A 19,199-nucleotide genomic window follows, 5' to 3' on the forward strand; every position below is an offset into this window, starting at 1 on the left:
ATTATTAACTTGGCCCCAGGGCCGCCTCCATTCACAACCGTCCAGCAACAACCTCCTTCTTAAAAATCCTCACCCCTTCAATGTCGCAAAACGAAATCCCCTCGACCGTCTCGATCTTTTGTCCCAAAAACCCTCCATCCTCGCCCGTCTCGTCCTCCGAGTCCGACTCGTCCAGCGCGGCGGCAGCGCTATTACTCCCACCAATGCCAAGCCCAAGCCCAGCGCTGCTACCACTACTACCGCTTCCTCCACCGCCACCACCGGTCCACGAACCACCGCTGCCGCTGCTCCCCAGCTCCGTGGCAATCATAACCGACACGTCCACCTCCTCAGCCGACACGCCCGGGTCGGGGAGCAAAGACTTGCCCTTGCCTTTTTGATCCCCACTGGCAGCAGAAGTACCACTGCCGGCGCTCGTCGACCCGGCATCCTTCTCCTTCCCCTTCCCGCTGTTGCTGCCGTTGCCATCCCTCCAGCTCGACGTGCGGATCAGCCGATCGGCGCGGTCGTCTTCGTTAATGGCGATCCACTCGAGCTTAAGGTGCGGGTAATGCGACACGTTGTCGATGAGGAACTGCTTCGTCTCGCGCATGACCCAGACGCACGTGTCGTCGCTGCGCAGGTGCACCACGTGCAGGGCGCGGAGCTGCGAGAGGCCGGCAATGTGCTGCATCAGGCAGTGCTGTTGTTTCCTCGGGTTAGAAAACCGCGGTAATGCGAACAAAAAGAATGGGGGAAAAACCAACCATGGCGCGAATGCTCATGTTGCAAGCCAGTTCCTCAAGTCTCCTTCCCTGCCGAGACAACAATAGAACCGCCTTCTCGTTCATATCCCACGTCGTGTCGGCAAGGTTCTTGACGATCAGCCTCCGCAGCGACGGCATGTGCTTCTTAAGCGCAAGCCTGCGGATCTGGTCGATGGTGGTGCGAGTGCGCGGGGCGAAGCTCTCGGGCTTGGATTTGTTCTCGCGCTCCAGCAAAAACAGCTCTTCCACCTCGCGCAGGGCCGCAACAAACTTGAGGAATACCAGGGACACGTTGTCGGTGGAGATCTTGCGCAGCGGCAGCGGCGCCTCGCTATTCTCCTTGTGCAGCAGGGCCCAGATGGGCGCCTGGATGCCCACGTTGAGCAGGGTCAGACGGCGGAGCATGCGGAGGTCGATAGCCCGCGACAGGACCGAGGCCTTAGCTGGGATGAGGTAGATGGCCAACGACCGGAGCGGGATGCCGCGTGTCTCCCGCACGTAGTCGCGCATGTGGTCGACATGGACCGCTTCTTCCGACGGCGTCTTGACCTGCTCCAGCTTTGCCTGCCGAGCTTTCTGCTCCCTGTTCATCTCCTGGATGCGCCGTGTCACCTTCATCAGCTGAACGCTCGTGTCCGAAAGCTTCTCAAAGTCCTTGCTGTTGCGCGCCTGTTCCACTTCTTTGGCGAGGGTCTTGAGCTGGCTCTCGAGTTGCTCCAACTCTTGGAGATTGTTGTCTTTGAGTGCTTTCAACTCGGCTATCAACGAGTTGTAGTAAGACACCTTCTGGGAGCCCGTCAAAGCTGCACTTCCGCAAGAAGCCCGAGAGCTGTCGGGCTCTGTCGATACGGGGGCTTCTTCTGCCTGTGCCTCGGACTCGCTCAGGACCGGATCTCCAGGTTCGATCGAGAGTTGCTCTTCCGGTTCCTCGATGTCAAAGTCATCGGGGTTCCCGGTCCCATAGGTGGCCTTCTTCTTGCCTGTAGACGCGCCAGTGCTGCTGCTGCTGTTGTTGTTGTTGTTGTTGTTGTTGTTGTTAAACAAGCTCGCAGATGCGTCTGACAACGACGGGGCAACTTGGGGTGTCGGGGTGTTGGAACCGTTTGAGCCTGAGCTACTGCCATTTTGTGAAGCATCCTTCTGGGCCTTGGCCTCCTCCAGGTATTTTTTGGCAGCCACACCAATCATATCCAGGACGTCCTGAGATGGAGCGAAGTCGGTGGTGCCGTTCAACTCGGCCATGAACTTTGGAGCGATGGTCTTCATAAAGTCGATGAGTTCCTGCTCCGACTTGACCTTGGACTTTTTCTTGTCAGGGACGGTAGCAGGTTGGACCTTTTCGGGCGGTGCCGATTCGACGCCGAGAATGCGGGCTAGGACCGATTCTTGGGTCTTTCTCTCCTCTTGGGCCCGGAACGCCCGGGCCGGGCCGCTCATCTCGTCGTTCTGGACGTGGGTCGATTGCGGCATTGTCATCATGTCCTCGTCCTGGTCCGAGTCTTCGGGCTCCGGCTCCATCTGGGGTCTCCGGGCCGAGGAAGCCAGCTTCCCTGAGAAGGAGAGCTTCAGCTTGGAAAGGGTAGAGGCCGAGTTGCGCACGCAGCCCGCGATTTCGTCGACGAGATCCAAGGTGTCGATGTCGAGAACGGCCAGGGTCTTCAACTTGGTGAAGCCAGACAGCGTAGGCGGCTCGTTCTCGGGCGGCGACTTCTTGGGGGACCGGGGCCGGGGAAGCTTAGAGGGAGGAGGCGGTGGCGGCGGTGCGACTGCCGAGGCAGGAACATAGAAACCGCCCGGCGGTGGTGGCGGCGGTGGCATGAGCCCAAACATGGGCTGGGGCGGCGGAGGAGGAGGAAGCGAGGCGATGGGAGCAGCATGGGCGGGGGCAGGCGATGGGGTGGAGGTCGTAGGCGTGTAAAGCAAGGGCGGCGGCGTCTCATACTGGGACGGGCCGGCGTGGAGCCGGAGGTGGAGGTGGGTCAAGGATCGGATGCTGTGGAGCTCCCGGTAGACGGCACGGCTGAGCTCGACCCGGATGTTCCATCTTTTGGAAAGCGACAGTCAGCGCTGATGTTTGAGAATGCGAATGGGCGCACGACATGACACACGAAGGCATGATGTGCTACGGCGGAGGTGCGGGGCCGAGACTTTACCTGAAGGTCTCCAGGGCTCTTGCCCGGCGCAAGGTCAGGAGGAGCAGGGTGTTCATGAACTTGCCGCAGCTCAGGTTGGCGAGATACGGACGGTAGGCCATGGCGGCCTTGTCGCCCATGTGAAGGGTGTCAAAATGGAGGATGCGTAGGTACTGGGCATAGTCGAAGTCGCTGGTGACGAAGGTGTCGAAGCGGCTGGCGAGCGAGTCCGAAGGGGTGTCGAACTGGAGATTATCCTCGTCCGGGAACACGATGCGGAAGACTCGGTAGAGCTGCTCGGCGGCGAGGGCCCGGAAGTGGCGCGAGACGAGGGCGACGCAGACGAGATCGCGGTTGGAGCAATGTTTCATGATCTCGACCTGGACCTCGCGGGGAAGGTCTGTAATGCGCAGAGGCCGGCCGGCCGGGGCCGGTGGGCTCTCATAAGCCGGCGAGGAAGCCCCGGCTTCCATGGCGGCGGGGGAGAGGAGGGGGAAACGGAGGTGGGGAGCCGTAAAGCTGATACGCGGAGCTACCTTGTAGTGTAGCTAGTAACCGGGGCCGAAGAGTCCGGAATCCGGTGTTGCGCCTAGGGAGACTGCTCCTGGAATATCAGGCTGAAGGAGGCTGACCAGATGATGGTGGCGGAGGGGTCGAGAGACGGGGGAACGAGGGACCTAAGAGTTCAGGAGGGCGAGGGCGGCGCTTGGGCTCGACTGAAGGACCTGAGGCAACTACCTGAGGCAACGTGGGCTGGCACAGCTGGGGCCAGTTGGGATCACAAGAAACATAAATAAAGCATGCGACGTGGTGGTTTGGATGGGGCTATCTCTCGAGCGACATGCTAGACGGAAGCTTCTGTGTGGCGGGGCCTGCGGAGGACGATTGTCAGGTCGCGGGCCAGGAGTGGCGCAAGGGGCCCGAAGAGCTGATAGGCGAGGGTCCGGTACGGAGGCCGGTGGCCGGCGAGACTGCCTTGACTTAGGCAGGCTGACGGCGTCAAAGTCAGAGATGTTTCGATGGGTTGAGTGAGGCTGGATGACCCCAAATAATGTAACATCCAGGGGCCGGCAGTTGAAGATGGGATGAAGATTGTCTTGTCGGATCGTGTCCAGAAGATGGGACGAAAGAGAAGTCCCAGTTCCGGGTTGGGCAGGTTGGGGATGGTTTCAGCTGGTGGAGAGCCTGTTCAAGTCCCAAACGGGGAGATGGACAAGAGAATTGAAGATGAGGTTTAGATTCCCCACACCTGTTGCAGAAAAAGAAATCAAAAGTGGATGGAAATTAGAAGCAAGTCATTGCTGCTTTGTTGCTTCCGTCCCTGCTTCTGCAGATATGCAATGCTTCCTTTTTACCATAGTTCTTTCCCAGGTTTCTCCTTGGTTGTGTCCCAACCTATGTCCCTATGCCCCAATGCAGCAGCAGCAGCAATCTGGAACAGGCCGGGCCCGGGGAAGGCTCAGTGGAGGTGGAGGTGTGGAGGCCGCGGAGGTCGGATGGCCCTGAACGACCCCACGGAAGGAAAGCAGGGGTTGCCTGGCCGGCCGGTCAAAGTCTGGGCGGATGCCGGGGTTGGCTTAGCGCCCGGTTTTGGAGGCGGGGCCAACCTGGGAGCTGCAGATCAAAGGGACGAGAAACCTGAAAACTAGCAAAGTACTTAGCCTCACTTCTTTTCTAAGAGAGTTACTGATGATACCTGGTTTTTGTCAAGATGTTGATTGTATGTACATAGGTACCTTCCAGGCTATGTAGTTTCCATTTCAACTGCTGGGTCTTTCGATTTCCTTGACCTGGAAAAAAGAAAGTGGTGACTTGTTGCGAGCAAGGATGTCCCAGCTTGATGATCATGGATGCTCAACCTCGAGACACAAGACCCAGTGATCGGCTCAACATCCATCAAAAAATCCACAACCAAAGTTGGAAATGTGGATGTTGTTGGTCTTCCAGGTTGATGGAGATACCAACCTAGGTCCCCTCTTTCGGATCTGCCTGGACTACGGCCTCCTGTCAACCTCAAACATGACTTTGCCTTGCCACAGGGACACAGAGAAACAAACCAACAACAGGCAGCAGGCACATGCCATTCGACATCAAAGTTGCATTCAACCTAATTGTATTCCCCGTGGAACCCCAAGAGGCCCCCAACTTCCTCTCCAGGACCAGGCTCGGCCAGCCCCGTTCCAAGGTTCAGTGTCCAATCCGACCATCCAACTGTCCCAACCCCCCCCCCCCCCCCTCGCGACCGGACCATCTGCGGCACAGCCTTACCTCCCTAGGTACCACACGCCACTGTAAAAGAAAGTTCATCTTTCAACCTCTCTTTGCTCTGTGAAAGGGTTACACCGTCACCCTCTCCTCTCTTCTCTGCGACCACCGCAGCTTCGTGGAAAAAATGTCCGACCAGGAAGAGCCACGGTTTACCACTCTCAAGGAGCGCATCGCTGCTCTCAACCAGCAAAAGAACTTCCAGGCCGCGGGCCCACCTGGCCCGGCCATTCGGAAGCCTCCCCCGCCCCCGCCGCCGCGCCCGGCCCGGACCCAGTCCGAGACCCAGCCGGAGCATGTGGAGAACGTCGCGGCCGACGCCCGGGCTCATGATGCCGGCTCAGCCCCGTCTCCTGTCCTGCCGCCGCGGCCGGTCCGCCCAGCTGCCGAGTCCAAACCTCCTCCGCTGCCTCGCCGGACCACCACCGACGAGCAAATCAATCCACCTCCGCTGCCAACCCGGCAAACGGCGCCGGCTGCCCCACCTCAGCTTCCTCCGCGTCCGGTCCGCGCCGTCTCCGCCCAGGTCCCCTCCAACAGGAGAACCTCGGGGGATTCTGATGCGTCTGGCCCGTCTTCCCTCTCCAAGCCGTCGCTTTCCCGCAGCAAGACTGTGGCCTCAACCACGCCGTCTGACAACACGCAGCGGCGCCGCCTGCCGCCGACCTTGGACCAAGCCAAACTGCCGCCTCTCCCTCCGAGCCGGCGTGAGGCCGCAGAAAAGGCGAAATCTGCAGCAAACACCACGCAGCCTTCACAGTCCAATGGCGTAGCCAATGGCTCCAAACCGCCATCGCTACCTCCTCGCCTTCCTACTCGACCAAGCCGCTCCTCGCTCAAGCCCGATGCAGATGCAGCAGAGCCCGCCCCAGCTCTCCCGGTCCGGAAGCTGCCTCCTCCGCCACCAGCCGTGGATAATACCAACCCGAAGCCCAAGCCCAAGTCAGCTCTGGAATGGGGCTTCCGGCCCAACCGCCGCAGCCCCTCCCCTCCTCCGCTTCCCCTGAGCACCCGTCCAACAGCAGACCAAATCGAAGCCGCCATCGCCGCTCCCCGCATCCCTCCTCGGCCCTCTACCTCTCAACCCCAATCCTCCTGCCTCCTCTGCCGCGACTTCTCCGCGCCCGACGCCATCGCCGCCCAGCACCCCACCTCCGCCATCCCTCCCCACGCGCGCTCCGACCCCGTCGCCTACCTCGCCCACGTCCTCTGCTCCCCCTTCCCCTCCGCCACCGACAAAGCCCGCGCCATCTTCACCTGGTGCCACCACAACATCGACTACGACGTCGACGGCTTCTTTGGGCGGCGGGCCATCAGCTGCCAACGCTCCCCCGCCGACACCATCTTCTCCGGCTCGGCCGTTTGCGAGGGGTACGCCAGGGTCTACCAATCCATCGCGCAGCGCGCGGGGCTCGAGTGCCTCGTCGTCAGCGGCCACGGCAAAGGGTTCGGTTTCAAAGACCTCAAAGAATCCGACCCCATCCCCCCGCCCGACATTTCCGGCCACGCGTGGAACGCCGTCCGCATCGACGGCGGGAGGTGGAAGCTCATCGACCCGTGCTGGGGCGCGGGCGCTGTGTCCAACGACGCAGGCGTCGGGCCGAAATACACCCGCCGGTTTGCGCCCGAGTTCTTCACCATGCCGAACCGCAAGTTTGCGTGGCGCCACCATCCGGAAAATCCGCAGCATTGGTTCCTCAACGAAGATGGCGACGGCCAAGGACCAGACAGGTTGACCTGGGAGGAATACGTCCTCGGCCCGGCCGGACTCAAAGGGGAGCCGGCGCAGTGGATGAGCACCGCGTCGCGGGAGGGGCTGGACCCCACCGCCGTCGAGCCCGCGGGCAAACACATCCATCTCAGCCATTACAGCGCAAACGGCGTGGTGCAGTTCCGCGTCCGACGTGTCTGCCCGCACTGGACGCCCGAGCGCAACGGGCCCGGGCCGGCGTTGTTGATGGCGTTGCGCCTGCCCCCTCCTTCTTCTCCTCAACAGCACGGGAGTTTCCCATTCCTCAACGGACAAACGAAAAAGACGAAAAAGGACATGCTGCTGCTCCAAGACCTCGGAGGCGGGTGTTTCGGCATCGACGTGCCCGCCGCCGACCTCATGGACGCAGCGCCCGGACAGAGAGAAGTGGTGTTGGTGGCCATCGACAAGGTGGACGGGCTCAGCGCGAGGGGGATGACGCCGCAGCAGTGGATGGAGAAGTGGGGACGGTGCGGGTTTCATTTGGAGTATTTGGTTAGGTGGGAGATGGTGTAAAGTGAGATGAGAAGGAGGTTGGAATGTTTATGGATACCTACATTGGTCGGGTAGGTAGGTAGGTGCTTAGTTAGATGTATTGGGGTTGCCAGAGGGGAGGGAAGGGGGAGGTTGTTGATAATTACCAGGTTTTCACTGTTGCAAGGGACTGTTTCATACACTATATAGATGCCGTAATGGAAGTGTCTACAGGTAGTAGGTAGGTCGATCAGGTGTTCCTACCTAGTATACACAAGGTAGTTATTTCTGGGCTCCAACACCATATCCTCTAGAAGAGAGTATATTCATGAAAAGAGTTGGGTATATTCATTCACCTAACCTCCCAACACCAACCTACACCTAATCACATCTGGGTATCATCCTCACTTCAAAGCAACCCAAATGATCATAGCAGTATCAACCACCATCATCACAACCCTCCATTCACCACCCCTTCCAACCCCCACTCCTCAATCCCACTCCCCTTCAACACGCCGACGTGCACCGCAAACCCCGACCTCAGGCCCAACCCGGGCCCAACTTGCCCGGGCAGCTTGAGCATCTCCTCCGGCACGCGCCAGACGTGGAACTGCTTGGAGAAGCACTCAAGCCACGCTTCGAACACGGACGGCTCGCGCAGCTGCTGCGCGACGAGGCAGACCGTCGGGGCCAAAACCTCTGCGTGCTCGCCTTCTCCGCGACCACGGCGATCGGGATCGTCCGAGTCATCAGCGGAAGAGGAAGAATCATATCCGGGTTCTGGGCCAGCGGCCACGGACCGGAGCCGACACGCCTCGGCGCACGTCGAGACCAGCGGCTCGATGAGCGCCTCGTTGTACACGCAGTCGCATGCAAAGACGAGATCGAAAGACCTAGTTTCCAGTCGCCTCATCGCTGCCGCGGCGGTTCTGGTCCTACCCTTGCCGTCGTCCGCACAAGCCGCTGCCACGAAGGCAGGCGTCACGGCATCCTTCTCCCAGTCCAGCGGGGCAAAACATACCTTGGTCCGCAGGTCAGGAAAGTGGTGACCAGGAGAGTGGGTAGATCGGGTACGGTTCCCACCACTACCTCCGCGTCCCTTCTCACGCCTCACCTTCCGTTCCCCACCACTGGCCGGCGTCCCGGCCCTGGGTGAGGACAGGACAGCAGCAGCAGCGGCTTGTGCATTCTCGGTGATGTTTTGCTCGACCAGCCTCGCGACGTAAGGCTGGTCGGTCAGCACGCAGCGCGCGACACGCGGGGCGAGGAGCAGGCCGACGAGGGCGGAGACGCCGCAGCCGAGTTCAAGGACGAGAGAGGTGGAGGAGAGGATGCCGTTGGCAAACAGCGGGTTGGTTGGGCTGGCGAGCCACTCGGCGAAGAGGGGGGTGATTTTCCAGAGGACTGGAGTTGGGGAGGGAGAGGCAAGGTGGGGTTCCGCCCGCCCCCGAATTGGTTAGCTGGTGGGTTTGCCCTTTTTTTTATCTACCTTGAGTTTAAAACTTGGAGGCTGGGTTGGGGGGGAGGAGGAGAGAGGTTGAGGTAAGGTGGGTGTGGCACGTAGCGCAGTGCCGCCACCGTCAGTCACGGTGAGAGGGGCGAGGAGGGATGTTCGGTGTCAGTGATGTTGTTGAGGGTGGAGTCGTCCGGGGAGCACACGTGAGCAACCTGGCGGCGTGGTGGCCCTGTCAAAGTGGGCATAGATGCGGAGAAAAGGGAAAACCAAGAAGACAAGACGCACCAGCTCCCGTGGTGCCACCAGCACGGTTCGAGGAGAGGACAGCGGGCGACTGGTGGATGGTGAAGTCGCGGCCGGCGACGGTGATGTCGACGGTTGAAGCTCGTGAGTCGACGAAGCCGAGGTTCTGCGAAGGGAGGTCTTGTGCAAAGAGATCGAAGGTCTCTGCCAAGCCGAGGCGTTGCGGGAGGAGAGGCGCGCGTGTTAGTGAAAGTGATGGCTTGACATGCAAGATGCGTGCATCTGACGCCGAGCTGGATCTGCGGGGAATTGTCCGGATGAGATGCAGGCTTGCCCACCTTCCTCAACGTCCTGCACGGGGACGCCGAGTGTCTGGAGAAAGCAGCGCAGCGTCATGCTTTGGGCTTTGGGTGGTTTGGCAGCGAGCTGAGCATGGCCATGGCCGACCTGATAGCCCAGTGTGGCGGTTGACCTCGTACTCTGTCACGGTGTGTGTATCCCAGCACAGCCAACGGAGGGGGAGTTGGTGGTGTTCAGATCGAAACCCAAGCCAGAGGGGCACAGAGGCTGGAACTTCTCGGCAGCATCCGTGGAGACGTAGCAATTTTTGGCGGCGCGGCGTCGACCAACGGGAGACCAACGGAGACCGGCCAGGCCTTTCAGAGAGACGAACAAGGGTCAACAGGGTGGCAGCCGCACGTTACCGAAGCAATGCGCGCAGATAAACGGCCGTGACGCGAAATTGCTGGGATGCGGCCGAGACGGGCCATTTGCGGTTTCTGTTGCATTTGTTTCTGGTTTCATGTCGGGCGATGCCGAAGATCCGAGGTGTTTTGGAAAAGGAGAAATGGAATTCGGGATTCAAGTTGAAAAAAAGTAGATGGAGATTTTCCCGTCGGAATCCCCAAAGAGAAGGAGGATCGAGATGAACGACGAGGGTTCTGCTAATACCGTAAAATACGTAAATACAGTATAAGCCCGAAAAGCCAAGAGCAGGGTCATGCGGGGAACCTGGCCTGCAACGCTGGAAGTCTCCATTTCCACATCCCCGACGACGGCGCCGCTTGTGCCAAGTCTTGCCCGTGGGACCTGCAGCATGCGCCGTGTCAAGCGGCGCTGTCAGCCATTGGGGGTTCGGTCGGGACGGGACACGGGACCATCACAGACACCAGACACAAGAATCCAGCCGTCGGGGCTGACACTGGAAGGCGGCAGCGACTGCAGATGGCCGTTGTATTGCGGTGTGTTTGTTGCATTTGTTGGCATTGGCAATGGCTGATTGATCCCCAAAGTGCTGGACTGGTTGGTCTCTTCATGTCTGCCTTGCCCTGGCGCAGGTCGTCAAGTGAACATTCCCATGTCCCGGACACATGGACACGCCAACCGCAACCGTCTCACGGCTCATGATCCGACGCCCGTCTTTCTCTGCAGACTGTTGCAGATGGTTCGCGGGTTAGCACGGGCTCTGGGGACATTGGCGTCGTCGCTCAGGTCGGTTCCAAGTTTCCAGGCTCGACCCAAGAGTCCAAGCTCCCGAGACGACCCAAACGGATATCAACCTGGAACCAACCTCCCGTCTTGCGTTTCTTTCGTCAAGACAACACGAATATGAACCCAGAAATCTCCATCGCCTGGCCAACGGCGACCGTTCACCTTCACCGTCCACCGCCACGCCAGGCTCTGTGCCACGGGATATCAACAGGATGTCGTTCACTGGTCGAAATGGGTGTGGCGTGCAGCTAGCCCAGGCAACCCTTCGTCGTTGTTGTTGAGAGGTTGAGCCAGGTTGAAGCGCTGCCACTTTTCTTGTCGCCGTCTTGGAACCCGTCGGGCTGTGGAGCGCCAAGCCTCCCATGGCCCGCGCTAATCCGGTTCGAGACTAGGCCGAGATGGAGGAGAAAGACAGGGTCCCTTTGCCAAGACTGGGTATTAAACACACTGTGCTTGGCACGTTCGGAGCTTCTCCAACGTTGACCAGGGTCGACGGAGGGGGATCTGGAGGCCGGAAGAGGAACACATCCAGGGCAGAAGAGATGTAAAAAAGACGTGGAAAAAAGAGAATAAAAAGCAAAATGCGATAGATAGGTGAATATCTCAGCACAGTGACGTCATTTCTTCGTTTTTCCCTTTGTCCTACCTGTTCTGTGGAGCAATTCCGTCTTGTTTGCCTGTGCCCATCCCTTCGTTGGTGGGCGCCGCCGTCAGCCGGGCTGTCACTCCCGGGTCCACAACCCCTGACGGACAGCACAGTCCGGTTACAGCCGTGCCGGTGCCCATGCCAATGCTTGCCCGTGCCAGGGATGCGGGGCGTCGAGCTTTCTCCAAACGCAGCAAGGGGGTTGCCTGGCCTGCGGAGGTGAGAGAGCTCGTTCTTGAGAAGTCAAGTCGCAAAGTCGCAGGGAACTCGCAGGCCCTGAAGCACTGCCAGCGCAACCAGCACAATCCCGGCCTGGATTTTTCCCTTTGTTGGGGAGTGACGGCACTCTGATGAGGTGTGGTTTTAAAGCAACCAAGTCCTCGTCTCGTCCGAACTGCTGCATTGCTTCGACTCTTTGCATTTTACTTCTACTCTATCCCCCCCGTCCAGCTCCCCCCCGTCCCGCATAACTCCTTCATACCACTCCCATATCTAACCAGCTTCCCCAATCTGCCTGTCTTCCCGCGAACCCTCGCTGGATTATCGACTGGGCCCACGGAGCTGTGTCGCAAGCCGAGGGATTTACTTCTTTTCTTATTATTTTCGTGTTTTTAAACTACGCCCCCGTTTGGGTTGGTCGACCGTTGTCCCGTTGTCCGTCAGACGCGCTTTGTCGACAACGTCTCGCATTTTGCCGAAGTGACCGAGGCTTCGTTTGACAGTGGAGCTGGCTGAACGAACGCTACCACGACTCCAACAAGGCCCCCGATTCCACTTTTACACGCGCAGCGCCCGTCGTAGCACAGACATAGTTTAGCCCGACGCCGCCGCGCTTCCTACATCATCCCTCCTCCTCCTCCTCCTCATCCTCCTCCTCCTCCAACCTCATCTCCTTTCCAACCTCTCCAACCCAGACTCAACAGACACAATGGCGAAGCAAGTGCATCTTCTGCCGCGTATGACGGCTAAGGGCCCCTTCACGGTCGAGGTGCCCGGCCAGCAACCCGTCGAGGGCGAGACTCCGGTCCGCCGCCACCCTCTCGCCGTCAACGGCCTCATCACCAAGCCCAGCGAGGAGATCTCGACCGTCTTCGAGCTCGTCAAGGTCAGCGTCGCCAAGTATGGCAACGCCAAGTGCATGGGCTCGCGCAAGCTGGTGCGCACCCACCAGGACAAGAAGATGGTCAAGAAGGTGGTCAACGGCGAGGAGCGCGAGGTCGAGAAGACGTGGACCTTCTTCGAGATGAGCCCCTACGAGTACATTTCCTACACCGACTACGAGCGCCTCACCCACCAGCTCGGCGCTGGTCTGCGCAAGCTCGGCCTCGAAAAGGACGACCGCGTGCACATCTACGCCGCCACCAGCCAGAACTGGCTCGCCATGGCCCACGCCGCCGCTTCCCAGAGCATGCCCATTGTCACCGCCTACGATACTCTGGGCGAGGAGGGTCTTCGCTATTCCATGGTCGCCACCAAGGCCAAGGCCATCTTCCTCGACCCCCATCTCCTGCCCACCCTCACCAACGTCCTGGCCGCCGCCACCGAGATCCGCCATGTCATCTGGAACCCCCAGCACCAGGTGGTCCAGGAGCACGTTGACAAGCTCAAGGCCGCCTACCCCCACATCAACATCCTCAGCTTCGATGACCTGCGCAAGCTCGGCGAGGAGAACCCCGTCGACGTCGTCCCGCCTTCGCCCGATGACTTGTGCTGCATCATGTACACGTCGGGCTCCACCGGTACTCCCAAGGGTGTGCCTGTGACACACGGCGCCGTGGTTGCCTCTGGTACGTCTTGTCCCACAAAACCATTTGTTCTTTTTCTGTAATCCGTCTTCGCTGACCTGCTCCCCCTTTTCTAGTGGCTGGCGCCAGCCGCATCGTCGAGGCTTACATCAACCCCGGTGACGGTCTCCTCACCTACCTCCCTCTCGCCCACATTCTCGAGTTCGTCTTCGAGCACGCTGCCATCTACTGGGGCGCCGTCCTGGGCTACGGTAACCCCAAGACCCTGTCGGACGCCTCGGTGCGCAACTGCAATGGCGACATTCGCGAGTTCAAGCCGGCGATTCTCATTGGCGTGCCCGCCGTCTGGGAGTCGGTCAAGAAGGGCATTATTGGCAAGGTGAGCCAGGCCAGTCCCGTGGCTCGCACCCTCTTCTGGACCGCTCTCGGCCTCAAGCAGAAGCTCCTGGCCTCGGGCCTGCCGGGCAGCGGCGTCCTCGACGCCGTGGTCTTTAAGAAGATCAAGGAGGCGACGGGCGGCAACCTGAGACTCTGCCTCAGCGCCGGCGGTCCCGTGTCCAAGGAGACCCAGACCTTCATCAGCATGGCCATCTGCCCCATGATTATCGGCTACGGCTTGACCGAGACCACCGCCATGGGCACCCTGCAGAGCCCTCTCGAGTGGACCGCCGAGTCGATCGGCGCGCTCACGCCCGCCATCGAGGCCAAGCTCGTCGACTTCCCCGACGCCGGCTACTTCGCCACCAACAAGCCGAACCCGCAGGGCGAGATCTGGCTGCGCGGCCCGACGGTGCTCAAGGGCTACTACGACAACGAGGCCGAGACGGCCGCCGCCATCACGGCCGACGGCTGGTTCAAGACGGGCGACATTGGCGAGTGGGACAAGAACGGCCACCTCAAGCTCATCGACCGCAAGAAGAACCTGGTCAAGACGCTCAATGGCGAGTACATTGCCCTCGAGAAGCTCGAGTCCATCTACCGGTCGGCGCCCTTCGTCGGCAACATTTGCGTCTACGCCGACGTGTCGCAGGCCAAGCCCATCGCCATCATTGTGCCGCTCGAGCCAGCGCTCAAGAAGCTGGCCTCGTCGATCGGCGTGTCCGGCGACAGCCTCGAAACGCTCGTCCACGATAAGAAGCTCCAGGCTGCGGTGCTCAAGGAGCTGCAGGCCGCGGGCCGCGCTGGTGGGTTGTCGGGCATTGAGATTATCGAGGGTGTGGTGGTGGTGGAGGATGAGTGGACTCCTCAGAACGTAAGTTTTTGTCTTTCTTTGCCTCGAAAACTCCGATTGAAACGGAATGTGTGACTAACAAAACCAAAAACAGGGCCTCGTCACCGCCGCCCAGAAACTCAACCGCCGCGGCATCCTCGAGAAGTACCGCAAGGAGGTCAACGAGGCCTACGGCAAGTCGAGCTAGATGGCTTGGGCTTTCCGTCGGGTGCTTTTTGTTTGACCCCCCCTCCTGGTCCGCCTCTCCAGCCGAGTTAACACCCAAACATCTTCGTTGATGGTGACGACGTTGGTGGTGTAGGCGGGGGCTGTGTGTTTTTCCTGGTCCGGACGTCGGTCGGTCGGTCGGTCGGTCGGTTGGTTGGTTTCTGTCTCGTCTGTCTCTTGTCTCTGTGTCATTACGCAAACTGTGATATATCCCCCCTGTCGCGGCTTTTGTCTCCTTTGGTTGTTTCTCGTTTTGAAAGCGGAGGGTTTGGATGGTGGGATGGATGGGTGATGATATGGGGAATGGATGGATGGGGGATTGGTTGACTTTTATTGGTAGTAGTAATGGGAAATGTTGAGATGGTAGTGATGATGATGGGTTTTGTTGGAATTTTCTTTCCCTCTCTCGTGTGTGTTTGTGTGTGTATGTGTGTGTCTTCTCTCTGTGTGTATGTGGGTGTGTTGGGTTTGTTTATTGTGCCGCTAGGATGACGTGACGTGATGTTGTTCGTTGGTTTTCCTTTTTGATTTCCCCGTTTGTTGTTGTTGACACAGAGCTGGATGGGGATGGATCATGTTGAGATGTTTTCGTCCTCGTCCTCGTCCTCGTCCTCCCCCTCCGACATTATTGCGTGCTTACCTTTGTAGGTACCTAGGCACCCAACGTTTGGGAAGGAAAGGTAAAGGAGCTGTGTGTTGTCGGTAAGGTATTTCTTCGGCCGAGAGCTGCTTCAGGTTGTTATTGCTGTTGTTAATAATGTCGAGCCTCCTCGTGGGTTCTTCACTAGCCTCGGGTGTACGGAGTAGATACAGCCTAGGGTAGTTTGAGTCCAAGGTGTTCGTTCAGTCTCTAGAACCAATGTCTGTGGTTGTGTTGAGTTGTTCGAGTCTCCTGCATCATCGAGTCTCTTCCCTACGCGGATTGAGTTGTCTGAACGCTTGAATACTCTATCCTGACAAGTCTGCTGAACGATTGAGTATGTCCACGATACCTGAAAAAGTCCCCTTAAACTTCGATTTGTTACCTTAGGGATTTAGGTCAGGTTTTTGCTTTGCTGAGTTTGAAGTTCAAGTTGTTCAGTCTCTGTGAGGGGTTGAGTTGTTGTGCCTCCTCGATCATCAAGTCTCCTCACACATTTGAGTCTCCAACATCAAGTTCTCCTCATTGGATTTTTTAACTCCATATTGAGTTCCATGAAAGAATCAACCAGCTATCTACTCAATACCGACTGATTCCTGCACTCTTTTCTTCAAGGCTACCCTAACCAAGATACCTGAAAACAAATCCCTGATAACTCTTCTGAAAGACCCATTTGTCTCTGTGAGTCTGCATTACATACTCTTTCTGTTTATCTTTCTGTTCCTAAAACAGACGGCTGAGAATTGGTCGGTTCTTCTCTCCGGTGTGTTAGTTGGTCAATACCTATATAAGACCGTCAGTTTTGCTATCAGTTCGGTGTCAGTCAGTCAGTCAGTCAGTCAGCCATGGTCCATACAACATACGCGGTCAGTGATGACTACGTACACTGGTCAACCAGCATAATCGAACCCACTCCCTATATATCAGGGGAGATGGTCCACTGTTGATAGACAACAACAATATTCCACCATATCCTCTCCACACATTATCATCCCTCTAACTCCTGCCGGACTGGACTTCTCACACAACCCTCCAAAGAACCAGAGGACTCAACCCCTTCCTCACTTCACTGGAACATGCAATATATGTAGGTAGCTTGAGCATCGCTTATAATATTTCCACCCTACCTAATCTATAATAGGTTACCAAAAACGCCAATTCTCCAACAATATGAGCCACCTAACAAACAACCCAGCACATCATCACCGTCAGAACGGGACCGAAATAAGGAGATGCTGGCAAGAGAGACTCGACGGGCGTCTCTCTCCCTCCGATTCCCATTATCAGAAATCCCCCAACTTCGCGGCAAGTCCTATGAAGGGACTGACGACGAAAGTCGATCTCACTTCTTTCCTCTACTCCCCCCCTTCCTCTCCAACTCCCCGACGCAAAAGCTGCCAAGTGTGCTTCCTTGACGCCATCGTGGACGCGAACCACCACCAAGGAGAGCCAGAATAAACGCAAAGAAAAGCCAAATCATCATTGCGCCCAGGTCCAGAAATAAAAACACAAAAGACAGACATGTGGAATCATAAAACGATGAAACGGGTGAAACGAGGAACTTTGCCCTTGCGATCGCGAGCCAGAGACAACGACGACAATAACTTCCGTGGACTTGTTCGACCATGGCGCCCTCACACGAGACCGTCGTACAGCGACAGGGCCGAGACGATGGTGGCGTCGCGCTTGCTGCCCTCCTTGAACTCCTGTATTGACAGGCTGCCGTTCTCGTCCTTGTCCATCATGCGGAAGATCTTCTTGACACGCTTCTCGGGGGTGTCTTCGTCCTCGGGGAGCTTGACCATGGAGCCGACCTGAGGAGTCAAAGTCAGCCACCATACTGACTCGGAGGAATTAGCAAACAAAACTCACCATCTTATAGATAGCCTCGACAATCTTCAACATTTCGTCGTAGCTGATCTGGCCATCGCCGTCAATGTCGTACAGCTGGAAGGCCCAGTCGAGCTTGTCCTCCATCTTGCCGCGGCTGGTGACGCTGAGGGCGCAGATGAACTCCTTGAAGTCGATGGTGCCGGACTTGTCTGTGTCAAACACGTTGAATACATAGTCGGCAAAGGTCGAAGGATCGCCGAAGGGGAAGAACTGGGCGTAGATCTTTTGGAACTCGCTCTTGGTGAGCATGCCGGAGGGGCAGTCCTTGAGGAAGCCTGCGGGTGGTGGGGGAGGTTAGCGGTGATTCCCTAGATGCCATTCTCCCAGCATGCGCGACTGGAGTTGCGGAGTTATGGAACAGCGCGAAGAAAAGTACATACCCCTATACCATTGTTGCAGCTCCTTCTTGTCAAAATTGGTCATCTTCTGCAGCTCCTTGAGCTGGTCGTCGGCCAGCTTCTTGGATTGTCTGTTCGGGTGCGCGCATGCGAGGTCAGCGATTACGGGATCCGCAGCAGGAAGCAACGAGGTGACGGTTGTCCTGGCCCTTCTGAGCCAGGCAGCGTCGCATGTTGGGAGTCTGTGGCGACGTACGGGATACCCATTTTGAGAGGTTGTTGGTTTTAGGTGTAAGTAAGATTAGGGTAGAGCTGGGTCGTGCAGCGCAACGAGATTCGAAGTCGATCTCGAGGTTGCTGAGGGAGTGCTCGGCGTTTCGTGGTCAGATGCACCCCGGTCGGATCGAGCGCGCAGAGAGTTCGCCGCAGTCGATCAGGTCGCAAGGCGGTAGGTTCTCGAAGCTGAAGGCGGTAAAGGCGGGAGGGAGCGAGAGAGAGGCGAGGCAAGGCACACTTGGGCAGACTTGAGCTCGAGGGGTTGGGCGTACTGGGTTTGAAAAAGGCGAAGATTCGTGAAACCGGGGAAGTTGGGGATGGAGGTGGCTTGGAAACGGAGGTTGAAAGCCAAAAGGGTGTTTTGCGGTGGCTTGAGAGAGTCCAAGGAGGGGTTCCCGAAGAGATATACTAGGCCAGGTCGAGGCAAAGGTAAGGCAATGGAATCATGAAGCGCCCCAGCAAAGTGCGACAGGAAGCGACCTTTGGTCCTTCTCCGCCGTCCCGATCCACTCTGATCCGGGGCAGGCGCGGGGCGGGGACTGCGGCCCCAACATGGAACCTTGGGCGTCAGTGACGTCCGAAGCACCGTTCTGACGGAATACTAACACTGTGTGCTATGCTGGAATTTCCAGAGTTTCAAACAGTGCGGGATGGCGGCTCTTGACACATTCGAAGGAGGCAGGAGCGGGGCACGGCAGCCCACCAGCGACCCTCGACGCCCCTGGCAGCTCCTGTCTCTGATGGAAGGTGGAGGGTCTGATCCTGGCCCCGGGTCCTGCGCTGCTGTGTTGCGTTGCTGCCCGCCCGCTGGTTCTTGTTTGGTCCCAGCGCTAACACAAGCGCTGGACATACGGAGTACAGCATAGGTCATATATCCGGTACGAAGGGTTGTCGTCGGGTTGCAGTAAGATGATGTCCATCACGCTGGAATCCGTGCAGAACATTCTGCTACAGCACCCCAAACACCCCAGCCACATTTCCATGGTCCGATCCCAGCGCGGATGCTCCCGCGTCCGGAACAACAGCAGCCATGTTTCGACCACGGGGCGGTGCGAGGGCATCGTCGGGGATTGCTAGTAACATACGGAACATACTGGGACTCCCTGGATAGACAATGGTGATATGCGAAACGAAGCACATGGCCTGGAAGGAAGAATCTTAATGATAGATGAACTGCCCAACAGCAACCCAACGGAATGCCCGGACAGAAGAAAGGTTGGGTCCGTGGACTGTCATACCAGGCTGTTGGCCTCGAAAGTGCAGCTGATGTCCTCCATCCTCTTGATGCCGGGTACTAATCCGCCTCTGTCAACTGCCATCTCAGAAGACCCTCTTCTTGTTCATCCCATCTCACCCATCTCCAGCACTTCCATGACACCATCATTAGCACGAACCAAGAAAGGCAACTCGAGTCGCCTGCCAGTCGCCTGCTCCAAGTGAAGGCCGAGCTGCCGTTGTCCCCGCTTCCCCATCGTGGCTGTGCAAAAATGCCAAGATATATCAGGGAAGTGAGGGGTTGGCCGCGACACAACAGAGAGCCAACCATTACGCCGTAGAGATCTTAACTCCGAGACGGCAATCACCAACCAAACACGGTTGAGAAGAGCATTTGACAGCACCTGAGGTGGCTATTCAAAGAGCGTAGAGAGAGAGAGAGGTAGAGAGA

At 58.1% G+C, this 19,199-nt stretch overlaps 7 protein-coding genes across 7 annotated transcripts; 3 read left to right on the forward strand and 4 right to left on the reverse strand.

Moving 5' to 3' along the window:
* Window positions 1-31: 31 nt before the first annotated feature.
* VTJ04DRAFT_4440 (uncharacterized protein) lies at window positions 32-3,351 on the reverse strand (the record flags this gene model as incomplete). Its single annotated transcript, XM_069362449.1, has 3 exons — window positions 32-682; window positions 747-2,790; window positions 2,900-3,351. 3 exons carry the CDS (start codon window positions 3,349-3,351, stop codon window positions 32-34), a joined length of 3,147 nt encoding a protein of 1,048 aa, XP_069219394.1.
* A 1,919-nt stretch (window positions 3,352-5,270) lies between these two features.
* On the forward strand, window positions 5,271-7,409 carry VTJ04DRAFT_4441 (uncharacterized protein; the record flags this gene model as incomplete). Its single annotated transcript, XM_069362450.1, has 1 exon — window positions 5,271-7,409. The coding sequence occupies one exon, from the start codon at window positions 5,271-5,273 to the stop codon at window positions 7,407-7,409; it is 2,139 nt and encodes a 712-aa protein (XP_069219395.1).
* Window positions 7,410-7,818: 409 nt separating this feature from the next.
* Window positions 7,819-9,462, reverse strand: VTJ04DRAFT_4442 (uncharacterized protein; the record flags this gene model as incomplete). The annotated part of the gene is made up of 3 exons (XM_069362451.1): window positions 7,819-8,771; window positions 9,109-9,270; window positions 9,405-9,462. The coding sequence occupies 3 exons, from the start codon at window positions 9,460-9,462 to the stop codon at window positions 7,819-7,821; spliced, it is 1,173 nt and encodes a 390-aa protein (XP_069219396.1).
* A 2,669-nt stretch (window positions 9,463-12,131) lies between these two features.
* On the forward strand, window positions 12,132-14,366 carry VTJ04DRAFT_4443 (uncharacterized protein; the record flags this gene model as incomplete). Its single annotated transcript, XM_069362452.1, has 3 exons — window positions 12,132-12,990; window positions 13,065-14,200; window positions 14,274-14,366. 3 exons carry the CDS (start codon window positions 12,132-12,134, stop codon window positions 14,364-14,366), a joined length of 2,088 nt encoding a protein of 695 aa, XP_069219397.1.
* A 1,830-nt stretch (window positions 14,367-16,196) lies between these two features.
* On the forward strand, window positions 16,197-16,484 carry VTJ04DRAFT_4444 (uncharacterized protein; the record flags this gene model as incomplete). The annotated part of the gene is made up of 1 exon (XM_069362453.1): window positions 16,197-16,484. The coding sequence occupies one exon, from the start codon at window positions 16,197-16,199 to the stop codon at window positions 16,482-16,484; it is 288 nt and encodes a 95-aa protein (XP_069219398.1).
* A 176-nt stretch (window positions 16,485-16,660) lies between these two features.
* Window positions 16,661-17,524, reverse strand: VTJ04DRAFT_4445 (uncharacterized protein; the record flags this gene model as incomplete). The annotated part of the gene is made up of 4 exons (XM_069362454.1): window positions 16,661-16,840; window positions 16,899-17,194; window positions 17,300-17,388; window positions 17,514-17,524. 4 exons carry the CDS (start codon window positions 17,522-17,524, stop codon window positions 16,661-16,663), a joined length of 576 nt encoding a protein of 191 aa, XP_069219399.1.
* A 116-nt stretch (window positions 17,525-17,640) lies between these two features.
* VTJ04DRAFT_4446 (uncharacterized protein) lies at window positions 17,641-18,087 on the reverse strand (the record flags this gene model as incomplete). Its single annotated transcript, XM_069362455.1, has 2 exons — window positions 17,641-17,860; window positions 18,014-18,087. 2 exons carry the CDS (start codon window positions 18,085-18,087, stop codon window positions 17,641-17,643), a joined length of 294 nt encoding a protein of 97 aa, XP_069219400.1.
* Window positions 18,088-19,199: the final 1,112 nt, after the last annotated feature.

This window comes from Mycothermus thermophilus, assembly GCF_041956435.1.
Source record: "Mycothermus thermophilus strain CBS 625.91 unplaced genomic scaffold VTJ04scaffold_3, whole genome shotgun sequence".
In the NCBI taxonomy this organism is placed as follows: domain Eukaryota; kingdom Fungi; phylum Ascomycota; class Sordariomycetes; order Sordariales; family Chaetomiaceae; genus Mycothermus; species Mycothermus thermophilus.